The 13,917-nt window shown below is 54.5% G+C and overlaps 1 protein-coding gene across 1 annotated transcript; it reads left to right on the top strand.

Moving 5' to 3' along the window:
* The first annotated feature begins 8,414 nt into the window (after positions 1-8,414).
* On the top strand, positions 8,415-10,251 carry LOC106981758 (cytochrome c oxidase subunit 8A, mitochondrial). Its single transcript, XM_015079912.3, has 2 exons — positions 8,415-8,603; positions 9,922-10,251. The coding sequence occupies exons 1-2, from the start codon at positions 8,490-8,492 to the stop codon at positions 10,015-10,017; spliced, it is 210 nt and encodes a 69-aa protein (XP_014935398.1). The 5' UTR covers positions 8,415-8,489; the 3' UTR covers positions 10,018-10,251.
* The last annotated feature ends 3,666 nt before the right edge of the window (positions 10,252-13,917 follow it).

The raw sequence follows: 13,917 nt of genomic DNA, 5'->3' as shown, positions 1-13,917 counted from the left end.
GTGCCGTGAGTGGGAGTTGAATAGATTGTCTTTTCTTATTTTTTATTTGTTTTTTAACGTTTATTTCGTTTTAGAGCATGCGAGAGAGCACGTGCGCGAATGTGCGGGGGAGGGGCAGAGAGAGGGAGAGCGAGAATCCCAAGCAGGCTCTGCACTGTTAGCGCGGGGCTCTACTCGAGGTTCGAGCTCAGGAACCGTGAGATCGTGACCTGAGCCGAAATAAGAGTGAGATCATGAACTGAGCCGCTCAGGCACCCCGAGCGTGTGTTTTCTCTCTTTTACTTTATCGGGTTATTCAGAATATTCTTTGTCTCTTAAAAAGATGCTAAACCCCTCTTCCCTTCACTGATAAAAGACAAAGGCACAAAGGAAGGGTAACTCATGTCAGGCCTGACGGGACAGGAGAGTTGACAGGCGTGTGACAGATGGAGCTACTCAGTTTCTCTCCCAGGTGGGACTCAGTCCCTGGCCCAGGGTGAGCTGGGAAGAGAAGTAGGAGGTGGGCCAGGAGCTGGTGTTCAGAAGCACTTCCGTGGACACTGGAGGGGCCAGCCTTGTGCTCCTGGCTGGGAATCCTATGTGCTGGAAGGTGGCAGGAGGCCAGGAGGGGCCCCAGGCCACATGGAGTCGCCTGTGCGCTGGCAGGGCAGTGACCTGGGGAAGGCAGGGCAGGCAGGTCATAGTGTTCGGTGACTGTCACTATGTTGTGGCCTCAGCCCTGTGGGCGGGGCACCCCTGGGGGATGGTTTGTGCCCTGGTTGTATCAGGGAGGCACAAAGAAAGGCGTCACAATCCTTGGGAAAAGGAGAGCGTTTCACTGCGCTAATTGTACCACGGATTTCTCCTGTGACAAAATTCTGCCCCCTAAGCTCTTTGTTCCTTGCAGGCTGTTTTAATTTCAGGCAGGAATTCCTTGGGATGACTGTCCCCTCACCACAGGGCAAATGGCCAGAGTTGGAAGGGTGTGGGGCTCTTTCTTGGTCACCGCTGACTGGGGTCTGCGCCCACCTCCTCTCCCACCTTCCTGAGTGGCCTGGGCCCCTGTTTGGTCCCCCAGCGGCTGCGTCATACAGCTGTCCCCAGCCCTCCCTCCAGCTGTAACTGAAGCTTCTTCCCTCAAATGGCACTTGCTGAAGTGCTGCAGGTGAGCAGAAGAGCAGAGGCCTGCAGAGCTCTTCCGTTTCAGGTGGAGCCTGAGCTCGTTTGAAAAGGACTAGGTTTTGCCAGTGCAGGCAGCTTGGTCACCAGGTGATTTCTGCTGGCAGGCCTTGAAGGTGGTCAGTTCAACAACCTTGGTCTTCATGGTGCTGGGGACCAGGGCAGTGCTTTTCTGCATCCAGGCTGCAGGGCCCAGGTACATGGTCAGGCCTGGGCAGGAGTTGGTCTCAAGGCCGTGTCTTCCCTCTCAGGGCTTGACCTAGAGAAGCAAGAGCTGGCCTGGCCTGTCGCCAACCTGTTGTAGGGGCAGTCTCCTGAGGGCTACCTCTGTCCCACGCAGGGGAGCTGTTGGGAAAAATGGGGACTGGAATTGAGAAGGCCAAGATGGAGGACCGGCCGCCCTGCGGGGACAGAGGTTTACCTACAAAGGAGGCCTGCAAGAGGGTGTTGGGACGGCAGAAGCGCCTGTCGCCTGCAGTGACGACTTGGCAGGTTTTAGCTCTTCTCCAGGGAGGAGGAGGTGGCCATAGCCATCTCCTACCTGCCTCAGCTTTTCCTTGATGTCCTGTGCGATCTCCCACTGGACTGGATGAGGAGGAGAGGGTGATGGGTTCAAGGAGAGGCGGTCTCCTTGAACCTGCGGCCCGCTCAGCCCCCTCTGACCTGGGCCCCCTGCCTCCTGTCGCCTGTCCAGGGATGGAGAGTGGCCTCTGCGAGCCCTCCCGCCGCGCACACGTGCACTCACAGATTTACGTTTCCTGGAGGCTGCGCGTGCGTCAGTGGACAAGGTGACTGTGAACCTGTACCCTGGGTTTGGGAGTCCCTTCCGTGGGATCTTAATTATAGTAAGGTGAACGTTTGCCGTGGGCCAACAGAGGAAGCCCCTGCTGGGGCCGGGGGTCAGACCACACTGCACCGTGCTTAGTGTAGACCAAGGTTAGAGGGATGAGGCCCTGAAGGAGAGCAACCAGGCTGAGAAGAGCCTGGAGCTTCTGAAGGAGTGGGGCTGTTTATCTTGGAGAAAAGGTTGGGGCAGGGACACAGCCATGAGCCAAGGTGAGTCAGCAAAACTGGAGGTGGCTGTGGTGGCCCTGGGGGACTGGCTCCAGCTGTGCTGCATGACCGGCTGTTAGCTCCGGGGCCCTGTAATGGAAGAAGGTCTGGCATCCCAGGCCCTGCACCGCTGTGTGGTCCTGCCCTCGTACAGGAGGACATTGTTGCAAGGAGTAGGGCTGGGGGGTGGCCTCATCCACCCCTCCTCCCCTTCCACCGGTTGTGACAAAGTAGCCGTGCTACTCATGCAATGAGGATCTTCATGAACTAGCAAGGTCCCAGCCGGCCAGGTCCGCACGCTGGATGGTGAGGGACAGTATAGCTTTCATAGATGGGCACATCGTGAGTGCCGCCACACCCGGAGTCCAGGATGATGCCTGGGGAGTGGACTGGGCAGGGGCGGGGGGAGAGCGGTGAGGAGGTGGCCTTCACTCCCAGGGCAGCCTGTGTCCTGAATGTTGGATACAGGGAGTGAGAAGGGATAAGAAAAGTGGCTGGAGGGCTGTGGGGGCCCAGGGATGGGCTTGTCCAGTGCAGGCCTGGCTGAAAGATGGGGTATCGAGAACAATGAGAAAGGACGGGGGACTCACTTGTCCTGGGCTACAGGATGGAGAAGAGGTCAGGGGTCTGGTGTCTGAGAGGGGAACTCAGGGTATAGAGTTGAGGGTCCAGAAGGCAGAGGGGTCTGGATGCAGGGTCACAGCAGGATAGGGGTGAGGCTGGGAGCACTGGTGCAGCCAGAGTCAGAGCAGCAGCACAGGCTTGGATGGTCACATACATGACCTGGGTCATTTTTTCCCTCTCGGCCTTGGGGTTGACTGGGGCCTCCATGAGCAGCATGGGATGCTCCTTTTGGTCCACGCTAACCATGATGCCCTGGGGAGGCGGACGGGGAGGGCTTGCGTGTGCTTGGGGGGTGGTCCAGCCTGGCGGCCCCACCCCTCGGCCCATCTCAGTGTACCCATCTATATCATGGGCCCAGGAGCAGTGGCACCCGGGCTTGCAGACCGGAGTGCTCAGTTCTGTTGGGGGTCTTGGTGGGCTGTCAGCTGTGGGGTGTGGGTGGACCCTGCCACAGCAGCGTCCCTGGACTTCACCAAGCCTGAGCGGCTGTAGCACACAGCGCATGAGTGAGGTGATCTTATCTTCGCACATGGCCACTGGCTGTGGGCCGCGGGCCGGAAGGGGTTAACCACTGCTTGGCTCCTGGGAGGTGGCTGAAACTTTCCAACCAGCTGCCAGACCCCTGGGGTGCTGGGCAGGACAGCTGCATTCCACTGGGGAGAGCAGCACCCCCTTGTCGCTCTACCTCCCCACCCACCCCTGCCAAGCTGTGCAGGGGTGGGGGTGGGGGGGGGGCTCTTGAACGTCTGGCGCCTGCTGACAGCTGTGCCCCAGGAAGAACAGATGCCCCTCTGGGACTCTGCCCACACGCGCCCTGGTGACTGCTCTGCCTGGACCAGGGCCAGCTCAGGTTTCCTAATCAGCTTTTTTCTTCTGGTGAGGCCGGCCCCTCCTGCCTCTTTCTCCTACTGGACTTTGTGTGAAAGCCCCCATTTTGCAGATGGGGAAGCAAAACCAGGGAGGCGAAGGTAGGGAAAGAGCCATTCTTTTTTTTTTTTTTTTAATTTTTTTTTCATGTTTATTTATTTTTGAGAGAGAGACAGAATGCGAGTGGGTTAGGGGCAGAGAGAGAGGGAGACACAGAATCCGAAGCAGGCTCCAGGTTCCGAGCTGTCAGCACAAAGCCTGATGCGGGGCTCGAACTCACGGGCCGCGAGATCATGACCTGAGCCGAAGTTGGATGCTCAACCGACTGAGCCGCCCAGGCGCCCCAAGGGAAAGAGCCATTCTTTAACCCAGCGAGTCAGTTTTGGATTCTTGAACCCTCCTCCTCTGGACACTGGACCCTTCCCAAGACTGCTAGGGCCTCTGCTGCTACCCCCACCCCAGGGACACAGTACATACAGGCCTGTAGAGAGAGTACAGCTGCCTTCAGTGAGAACCCTGGGGTGGGCTCCTTCCCCCTCTAGCCTTCCCCTCTGCCAGCCCTTGGGTTCAGTGCCCAGCACCCAGTCAACATCCCAGCAGGAGAGTCTAGGCCAGGTGGGGAGAATGGAGACCTCTAGCTCAGGTACTTACCAGCCCTGTGTTAGATGCTTGGGGAGGTGGTGAACCTCCAGAAGGTGTGTGTGTTGGGGGAGGGGGTAAATCTGAGGGATTTACACCTCCTGGCACTACAGTGCCAAGGTTCAGCCCCTTCCCTAGGCCTCACAAGCTGCAAATTTGGACAGAGCAGCGTTAGGCTGGCACCTTTAATAGAGTGCCAGGCCTGGGGTGGGGGATAACCAGGGTTTCTCTAGCCCATGTATGGCCAGTGGGGCTGGGAGGCCAGCTCTGAGATGGGACACCTGGTATCTTCCCAGCCCCTATATGACCCTCAGGCCCTTGGGGACCTGGAGGTAGTAGTAGGGACCAGCTCCTCTATCCATCCCCGAGGCTTCCCTTGAGGGAAGGGGAAGTAGGGGGTGAACAGCTTGGGCCGTAGGATCAGAGCTGAGACCCAGGCTGGGACCTCTAGGCCTCACCCCCCATATAGAGAGAGACTGCCAACAATCTGACTGCCTATGTGTGTGTCTTTCCAGACTTTTATCTACGCATATCTATTTCTCTAGATACTTCTTTGTTTTACAAAACCAAGATCATATCATGCATGTGTCTTCCTTGCTTTTTTCTTATCTGTTTTGAACTATTTTAACTGAAGTGTAGCAGACCTACAGAAATTTACATAAGTTGTGAATGTACAGCCACTCATGATGGAATGATCACAGAGCAAACACATTTTTGTAACCAGCAACCTCCCCCCCCCCCCCCAAGAGCCCCAGCACACCTCTTACTAATCTGTCCCCAGGATTCTCACTACCTGACGTCTGCTCCCAGGGGGCTTGGCCCTGCCTGCTGTTGCCCTTTGTCTGTACTCCTCTATGCCTGGCCTCTTCTACTCGACATTGTTTGTGGGAGCCATCCATACTGTGGCTGTAGTTTGTTTACTATACAGTGTTTTGTTGGATAAATGCACCACAGGAGTTTGCTGCTCTGGTTGAAGGACAGTCCCTGGCTTGGGGGCAGGATCCCTGGGGGGCCGGGGCAAAAGCAGAGATGTCGGTATTAACGAGGCATTAATCCGAAAGGCAGACCGACCTAGGTGCAAATGCTGCCCTGGGGTTTGTAGACTCAGTTGCAGTACTTAAGCTCCGCCTGCCTCTTTCCTCCTTCCTCTCTCTCTGAGAGAAGCCATCTCACCAGGGTTATGAGGAAAGCCCTGGAACAGAACACAGATGGACCTGCTCCGCCAACCTTCACTCCTTTTCCTCCAGCCAGTGGTGAAGGAGATGAATAACCCAGGGAACCACAGAAACGCTGGTCCTAAAATCTCTCTGGGCCTCTTGCCTGGCTGAGCTCTAATCTGGGCATTATTATTTTGTTCATAGGACAAAGGCCTGACAAAGCCAGTAGGGTAGCACGGAGGTCCCTGCCCCTTCTCCCAGTGGCAGACAGCCACTAGTGTCTAATGCCCCTAGGCTGTGACTCTTGGGATGGGAGTGGGAGGGGAAGTTTAGAAGCCTCTGTCCTGGGCTGTTTGCCAAGGCCAGGGCAGGGTGAGGGAAAAGGGCGGGGTAGCTGGGGGGGGGGGGGGGCAGGGGGGTAGTCCCACATGACCAGCCAAGAGGGTCCTTGGCTTCACACAGGATAGAAATCAAACATAAGCCAGGGGTGCCTGGGTGGCTCAGCGGTTTAAGTGTCTGACTTCGGCCTAGGTCATGAACTCGCTGGTCCCAGGTTTGAATCCCGCGTCGGGCTCTGTGCTGACAGCTCAGAGCCTAGAGCCTGCTTTAGATTCTGTATCTCCCTCCCTCTCTCTTTTCGTCCCTCACTCACACTCTCTTTCTCTCAAAAATAAACATTTAAAAAACAAAAAAAAATCAAACACAAGCCAGAAAAACTGCGATCAGTTTACTGAATAGTGTAAGTGACAGGTAGAGACTAGCAGACGGAGTGTCTGGAAAACTTGGAAAGGAAAGGAGACTGAGTCTCGGTGTTGATGGGATTAGGGATTTATATTGGAAAGGGGTCTAGGGTGCGTGTTCCTTCGGGAATCCAGGGGAGGGTCTGATGAAAGGCTAGTGTCAGATGAACAATAGATGCTGTTCCATAAATTATTGAAGATAAGAGTATTGATGCCAGTGTCACCCAAGGTTTGTTTGAAGCTAATGTCCTGGAACATGTTTGGGATCTGGCTCCTAAGTGTTATCAGGTGTTTGGGACCTAGGACAAAACTCAGAGGATGATTAAGTTGCTTGTCCCTTCAAGTGGGAACATTGCTTCTTTGGCTTATTCAGAAATGGGGTCTAGCAGAAAAACAGCCGAGACAGAGTCATTTATATATCTATCTATAATATACATATATTATATGTGTATAATATATATAAATTCATATTCTATTATATATATTTTATTTATATATATTCTGTGTGTGTGTGTGTGTGTGTGTGTGTGTATAGTAAACTCTACACCCAACGTGGGGCTTGAACTCACAACCATGAAATCAAGAGTCGCTTGCTCCACTGACCGAGCCAGCCAGGAGCCCCCGACGGAGCCATTCTAAAATTGAGTCCCTTGCAAAAAATACAAAAATAAAATAAAATGGAGTTCCTTCAGCTTCCCTACCTCATCTTGCCATCTCACCCTACCCCACCCCCACACTCTGCCACAGTCTTTGATGCTCCTGGCCACGATGACGTCCAAACTGGAACTTCTGGAAACTCCCTCTGTGGTAGCTTGTGTGACAGTTAAAAATGTGGGTTTTGGAGCAGATAGACCTGCCCTGGAATCCTGGCTAGGCAGCCTGGTAGCTGCATTACCTTGAACAGATCCGCTCTCTAGGCTTATTTCCTCATTTGTAAAAAAAAAAAAAAAAAGACTTTGAAATAATAGCAAATCCCTCATGCCATCGTTGTGAAGATGGAATGAGATTGTTGGAGTTAAGGCCTGGCTCTGTGGCTGGCCCCTCACCCCACTTTCGCTTGAATACTGTTCAGTCTCCTGCAGTTCCTAAACGTTTTCTGAGTGATGTGTGCCAGGTTCTTTGGAGACAGTAGTGAACCAGACACATGCTCTGCCCTCAGGTGGCCCCCAATCTAGGGATGGAGACTGACCCTGCGGGTAGTGCTAAACAGGGGCTGCTGGTCACAAAGGTGGCACAGGCTTCCTGATGCAGTGCTACCTTGTCACTTCCTGTCACATCATAGCACTTTTGATAGCTTCTCATTTATGTGCTTGTTTATTGTCCGTTTCTCCCCTCTGGAATGTCAGTTCTGTGATAAAGGAGTCCTTGTCCACCTTGTCTGGAACAGTAGGGGCCAGTGACTATTTGTGGAATAAAGTAAACTGTGTCAGCAAGTGGAGGTCTGGAGGTCGGAGTTGGTGTGAAAAAGGAAGGCTAGGTGAGAGTTGAAAAGTGTTCTAAGTAGAACATAAGATACAAAGAAGCAAAAGGCTTGGGAGTGGGGAGGATCAGAAAGCAAGAAGAAAGGTGTGAAGTAGAGATGAGGCTGGAGTTTGATATCCAGGAATTAGGATTTTGTCTAGTAAGCAGTCGGGAGCCACTGAAAGCTTTTTAAGTGGGTTACACGGATTGGTTAGATTTATGTTTAAAAAAGAAGGGAAGAAGGGAGGGAGCCAGGAAGGAAAGAAGAAAGGAAGGGAGGATGAAAGACCAGCTGCCACTGCATGGAGACTGAAATTGGAGAGGGCAATAGTAATGAGTCGAGTTCAATTACAAGGTTAGTGTCAGGCGTTCCGGCCAGAAACAATGGAAGCCTGGCGGAGAAGGATTCTGAATAGAGAGATTTTTTTTTTTTAAAGAGTATGAATGAAGGGAGGAGTCAAGAATGCCGCCTCGTTTCTGTCTTATATGATTGGGTGGCTTTAGGTGTCACTCAAGAAGATAGGCCGCACTGGAGGTGGGGCATAACTGAAAGGAACGCCCCTCCGTGCCCCGCCCATTGGCAGTAGGATGGCGTCGATTGGCTCTTTCGAGGAGCGCGCCAAAAACTGACGGGGGCACATGGGAGGTGTGTCCCTGCGTCATTACCGGGAAGCTTCCGGGACGCCCTTTCCCGGCCTCCCCAGAGCCGGAACTTCCGGCCGCCGCCGCCATTTTGACTTCCCGACCTTGGGCTACTGTTGGCCACTGTCTGCAGTCATTCCTTGCGGTCATGTCTGTACTGACCCCGCTGCTGCTGAGGGGCCTGACAGGCCTAACCCGGCGGCTCCCGGTGCAGCGTGCTCAGATCTATTCCAAGCCTCCGCAGGAGCAGCTCGGGACCATGGTGAGGAGTGGGCCGGGAAAGGCACGGGAGGTGCAGCGAGCCAGGCTGGGGGTCCCGCGGCGAGTTCGGGGATGGCCGGTCTGGCGTGCTGCCCCTCGGCGGCCCTGAGCGTGCCCTGCACCTCGCGGCCCGCAGCCTAGCAGGGAGCAGCAGTGGTTTGGGGGTGTCTGGAGGGCGCAAATGAGAGGGACAGTACCCGGGCGACAGTTGGGGCTCATTCAACACCAAATCTCGCTCGATTCAGCATATTTCTGTCGCTTACGTGCGGTGCAGCCTCGAGCCCTTAGTCCTCTCTGAGCCTGTTTACTCATCGGCTCATGGGGGTTGCGTAACGACTGTCAGCGGCGATAATGGTTGTTACCACTGTTAATGATTAGGGAAGGTGGGTCTTTGTAATTTCCAGAAATGTGGGAGTTTAACCCTTAACGACTCTCACCTGTTTGGCGCTTTAATGCATTTGCCTCAGCGGCAGAACTCCGCCTCGAATGCGAGTCTTCAGAATCCAGGCTATTGGGCCCCAGTTAGGAGCAGAGCCTGAAGGGCAGCTGCGATTGAGGAAATAATAATGATAATAGTTGCAGCTGGCATCTGCCGAGTGCCCACTGCCTGCCAGACACTGCCCAGACTGCTGCGCTGGTCCCGGTGACCCTGAGAAGAAATGACCATCATCTCGGTTTCGTGGTGGAGGGAACTGAAATTTAGGAGCACCGTATCCACTTGTCAACAGTCAAACCTTCAGTGGCAAAGAAGGAATTTGAGCTCAAGTCTGACTCCCAAGTTGTGCTGTGATCTTTACTGCAGTAGGGAATGTGGAGGTCTTTATCCCTAGCCTTAGAGGTTGAATAGCAGTCCTGGAAAGGAGAAGGGAAGAGAGATGTTGTTAAGATTTTATTTTTAAGTAAGCTCTACACCCAGAGTGGGGTCCCAACTCGCAGTCCTGAGATCAAGGGCCGCATGATCTGACTGAGCCAGCCTGGCACCCTGAGGAGAGGGGTTTTTAAAGGCAAAGAAGGAGAGGTGCATTTTTAGGGTTATCAGCCTGTGCATGGTTCCTGGATCCCAATAGATCAAACAGGTTTAACTCTTTGTTCCTGTCCCTTTGCTTCATCATCTCGTGGTGGATTTCTCTATGGATCCTAACACAGGCTGGCCCCACTCCCATATCTGACCCTTCACCTCAAGGTCTAGAGTGGGCCTTGGATCTGCTATGCCCCTCCTCTGAAGCCTGAATCCTGACTCCTTGAAAGGGGCTTTCTGCTGCCTGGTAAGCCTAGGGGAATTCTTACTCTGCGGGTTCCTTCTTTCTTGTGGTCTGTAGGAAGTCGCCATCGGGCTCACCTCCTGCTTCGTGTGTTTCCTCCTGCCGTCGGGCTGGGTCCTGTCACATCTGGAGAGCTACAAGAAGCGGGAGTGAAGGGGGCTGGCCTGTCCCTCACCCTGTGACCTGACCACCCCTGGCCTCTCCCGATCAGGTCTGCTGCATTCCTGGCCAGCCTTCCCTGGATCATGTCCTTCAATTACAGCGACCTCTTCTGCAATCATGATCTCTCGATGTCTACGCGGTGACGCCCTGGGACCACATATGTTAGCGTATAAGGCCCTGCTCGGTAGGGCCCTCCTTGTAACAATAAAGTGTATTTAAACCTTGCTTCAGAAACGCATCGTGTCTTCGGCCCGGGCTCCTGCCTCTGTACTTGAGCTGAGGATGGTGTTGGGCGGGGGTGTGGCGAAGACGGCCTGGCCAGCCGCATGTCCCTGCTGGCTGACTGTCCTGTGGTGGGTTATGCATGCCCTGCTGTTCTTGCCGCCTGGAGGTGGAGGGAGCTTCCCCTGCGTACTTTCCTGTGTTTCAGCGTTTTCTGGCTTCCTGGGAAAACAAGTCCTGTCGTCCTTGGGCAACCTTTCCTTTCTCCTCCCGTCTGGCTCCCCGGTCGTGCCAAGCTCGGGGCTGCGCTGTGCATGGGTGTCCGTGTTCTGGCTTTCTCGCTGGGTCCAGCCCTGCAGCCGGAAGCCCTCACTGTGGGTGCAGCCTTCCCCTCGCTCCTCGGCTGTGGGCTCCCACTGTTTCTCAGGAGCTTCTTGGTTCTTCCCAGTCGGAAGGTGGGCGCTTTATCTCTTTCATGTCAGCCCCAGGGCCCCTTTTAGTCTTCTATCCGGAAATGCCTATGGACTGGCCGCCTTCCTCGTGCTGCCTGCCTTCCTCGTGCTGCCTGCCTGTTTCCCTGTCTCCTGCCTTTCTTGGCCTGGAGAATTTGCTGCTCCTCCAATCCCAGGGCCCTTCCTCAGGGATGCTTCCTGCGGGGGCGGGGGAGGGGTGCTGGGGGGGGGGGGTACCTCCGCAGGTGGGATGATGCATTAAAGTGCTCCACACTGGATAACGTGGTAGGTCCATTTCCTGCCCGTGACTCCTTCCCTGAGGGGTACGGACTTGGTTGTCTGCCTCCTGCGAGGCTTTCCTGCCACACAAACCAGCCTTTATGTCTGGGCCTCAAGGGACGGGGCCGAGAGTGCCGGGAGGTTGTGCAGATTGGGCTGTTGGCCAGGGGAGGGGGAGAGCCCATGTAGGATCCGAAGGGCCAGGCTGGGTCGGCTGAGCAAGGGGCACCCACCAGTCACCTGCTGGTACCTCGAGAGCCCTTGTCTCTGGCAGGGAGGGACCTCTTGGCTGCATCCTCCTGCAACAACAGGGTCGCTCCTGTCTTGCGCCTCACTCTGAGAGGCTTTGCTGTTCACACTTCCCGAGCAGAGGGCTCTGAGCTACTTGGCTCTTGGTTGGCTCAGGTTTCCGGTGGGCACAGATCAGGCCTTGGAGCTGCCGTGAAGCAAGAACATGACCCCAGAAGAGAATGGTCTGGAGTTTCTAAGATGACAGCACTGCCCTGACAAGAGTTTTTATTGGGTGTCCCCCATTTTTGGGCCCCTGGAGCCTAGAGGGCCACAGTGGTCCCCTTGTCCCAGAAGGACAACTCCAGCCCAAAGCTGTGCATCTCCAGCCACTGCTCAAGTTGATGGGAAACCAGTGGTTATGGGCAAGTCCTTTAGGGCCCCCGAGTCTGAGAAGGCCCTTAGCAAGCCCATCAGCAACTCTGGCTCTTGCTCTCCCCCAGCTTGCTCGGTCCCACGGCATACGTGGGGGTGGACAAGAGAGTGGAGGGTGCAATCATGCTTGAACCCCATCCTCCCCTTGGTCCCCAGTGCGGCCACTAGGTCTGAAATCTGGTCACCATTCAGTGTCCCTCTCCCATTCTTAACCAGACTGGGGCTCTGGGTCCATTCCCTCCAGAGACACAAGGCTTCTTGTACTTCCACATAGTACTTTATGAGTCCCTGCTGTGGGTCCTGTTGGATCCGGAGTCTGGAGGAGTAGGTGTGTTTGGCTCCGGGAGTGCACCCTGGGTCGGGAGAGGCTGCAGTCCCGGTAGATGCTATAATGTCAAGAAAAGTACTGAGAGTCAGGAGGCCTGGGTTTGAGACCTGGCTTGGTCATTTATTACCTGACCTTGGTCAAGTCAGTTAGCCTCTCAGTCTCAGTTTTCATGATTGTAAAATGACGGTGACATGGAAGGCAGGAAAACGTCCCCTCAAAGAGGTCCATGCCCTGGACCTTTGCAGGTGTGATGAAAGTGAAGCATGTTGAGATGGGAGATTCCCCGCTGTGATCACAGGTGTCCTTAGGGTGGACAGGAAAAGCAGGTGATGAGTATCTCAGAGATGCCACCTGAGAAGGACTTCCCCCACTGTTGCTGGCTTTGAAGATAGTGGGTCATGAATTAAGGAATGCCATGACCTCTGGAGGCTGAGGACAGCCCCCGGTTTATAGCCAGCAAGAACACGAGGACCTTAATCCTACAGCTGCAAGGAGTCGAATCACCAACAACCGGCATGAATCGCAGCAGATTCTCAGAGCTTCCAGAAGGGAACACAGCCTGCAGATACCTTGCTTTTAGTCTGGTGAAACCCATACCAGACTTCTGACTCTAGAACTGTCAAACTCTACATTTGCGTTGTTTTAAGCCACTAGATTGGTGATTTGTTACGGCAGCAACAAGGAGACTAATGCATTGTCCTCCCTGTGTCATGAGGCTCACATGGGAGGGGCTGGCTCCAGCGGATCGGATCCTCAACAGACAGAAGTGAATTGGGATGTGAACCATTTACAAGAGGACAGTGCCCAAATGAGGAGGGTGGGGATTGTGGGTCTGGCGTGTGTGTGTGGGGGGCTCTCCGTTGGCCATCACCACCCGCTCTAATTGCTTTCTGCTCTAGGTGGCCTGGACCCTGCAGGCAAGTATCAACTGAGCTAGCAGCTTCCAACGTGTAACCCCTGCTCGGCTTCACCAGTCTGCCCTCTGCACCATCAAAGCCTCTCTAGACCATGATCGTGGAGTGGACTGTCTGTGGACCATCATGGGTTCCTGTGGCAACAGCTCTAGAGGTCCTCTTGGGGCCGGCACGCCCCAGCTCCTCCCATCTGGGCAGATGCCGGACTCCCAAGCCCGCCTTGGGAGGGATTACTGACCCCTCATCTGTGGTCCACCTTGAAGCCTTTCTCCTGGCCATGGCCTCCCTGGGGGACTGTGGCTGTCCTAGGACCTGTGCTGGGTCATTGTACGTGGCCTCCCCCACCACCCCCAGAGGTGAGAGTGGGTTGTGGGCTTGGGAGCCATGGGGCCCCCTACAGCCTCCATGCTGTTCCGTAAACTCTCCCTCTGGGGCTGAGCTTTCAGTCTGGGTCCTGGTATGGAGTCTCTTCTCCCTCCACCTGACAGATTCCTTCACACATGGACGTGGGGTGTGCCAGCAGGACTAGGAGGAGGCGTCTGCCCTGTCAGTACAATGGAAAATAAAGTCCTCTGCCGTTTGTCACCTTTGTGACTGTATTTAACAGCAGTCCGAACCCAAGTGCGAACATGACGTGTCTCGATCCAAGACCCGGCAGTCAGGGCCAGCAGCACTGGACCATTTCCGGATTTGGTAAATTGGGAGATGGAGATAAACGCCTGGAGCTATGCTGGTGACTTCCTGGCAAACATGTAATTGGACTTCAGATGCTTAGGATAGAGAATCAGAGCCCATTTTAAAATGGTAAGAGTAATAGAAGAGACGGAGTGAGGGTAAGACAACAGTTATTAACTGCCAAATAAATCAGCATGGAGAAGACTGGGCAAAAGTTGACCATCCTGGGCTAGGTTAAGAGCCAAAGCCTCCCATCTAGCTGTTTCCTTCCAATTTTTTTTTTTTTTTAAAGATTTTATTTTTAAGTAATCTCTACACAAAACGTGGGGCTCAAACCCACAACCCCAGGATCAAGAGT

The sequence above is a fragment of the Acinonyx jubatus genome, chromosome D1 (genome assembly GCF_027475565.1).
Source record: "Acinonyx jubatus isolate Ajub_Pintada_27869175 chromosome D1, VMU_Ajub_asm_v1.0, whole genome shotgun sequence".
In the NCBI taxonomy this organism is placed as follows: Eukaryota; Metazoa; Chordata; class Mammalia; order Carnivora; family Felidae; genus Acinonyx; species Acinonyx jubatus.
The sequence above is the reverse complement of the archived record's forward strand: the minus strand, read 5'-3'. Positions and strand labels throughout refer to the sequence as shown.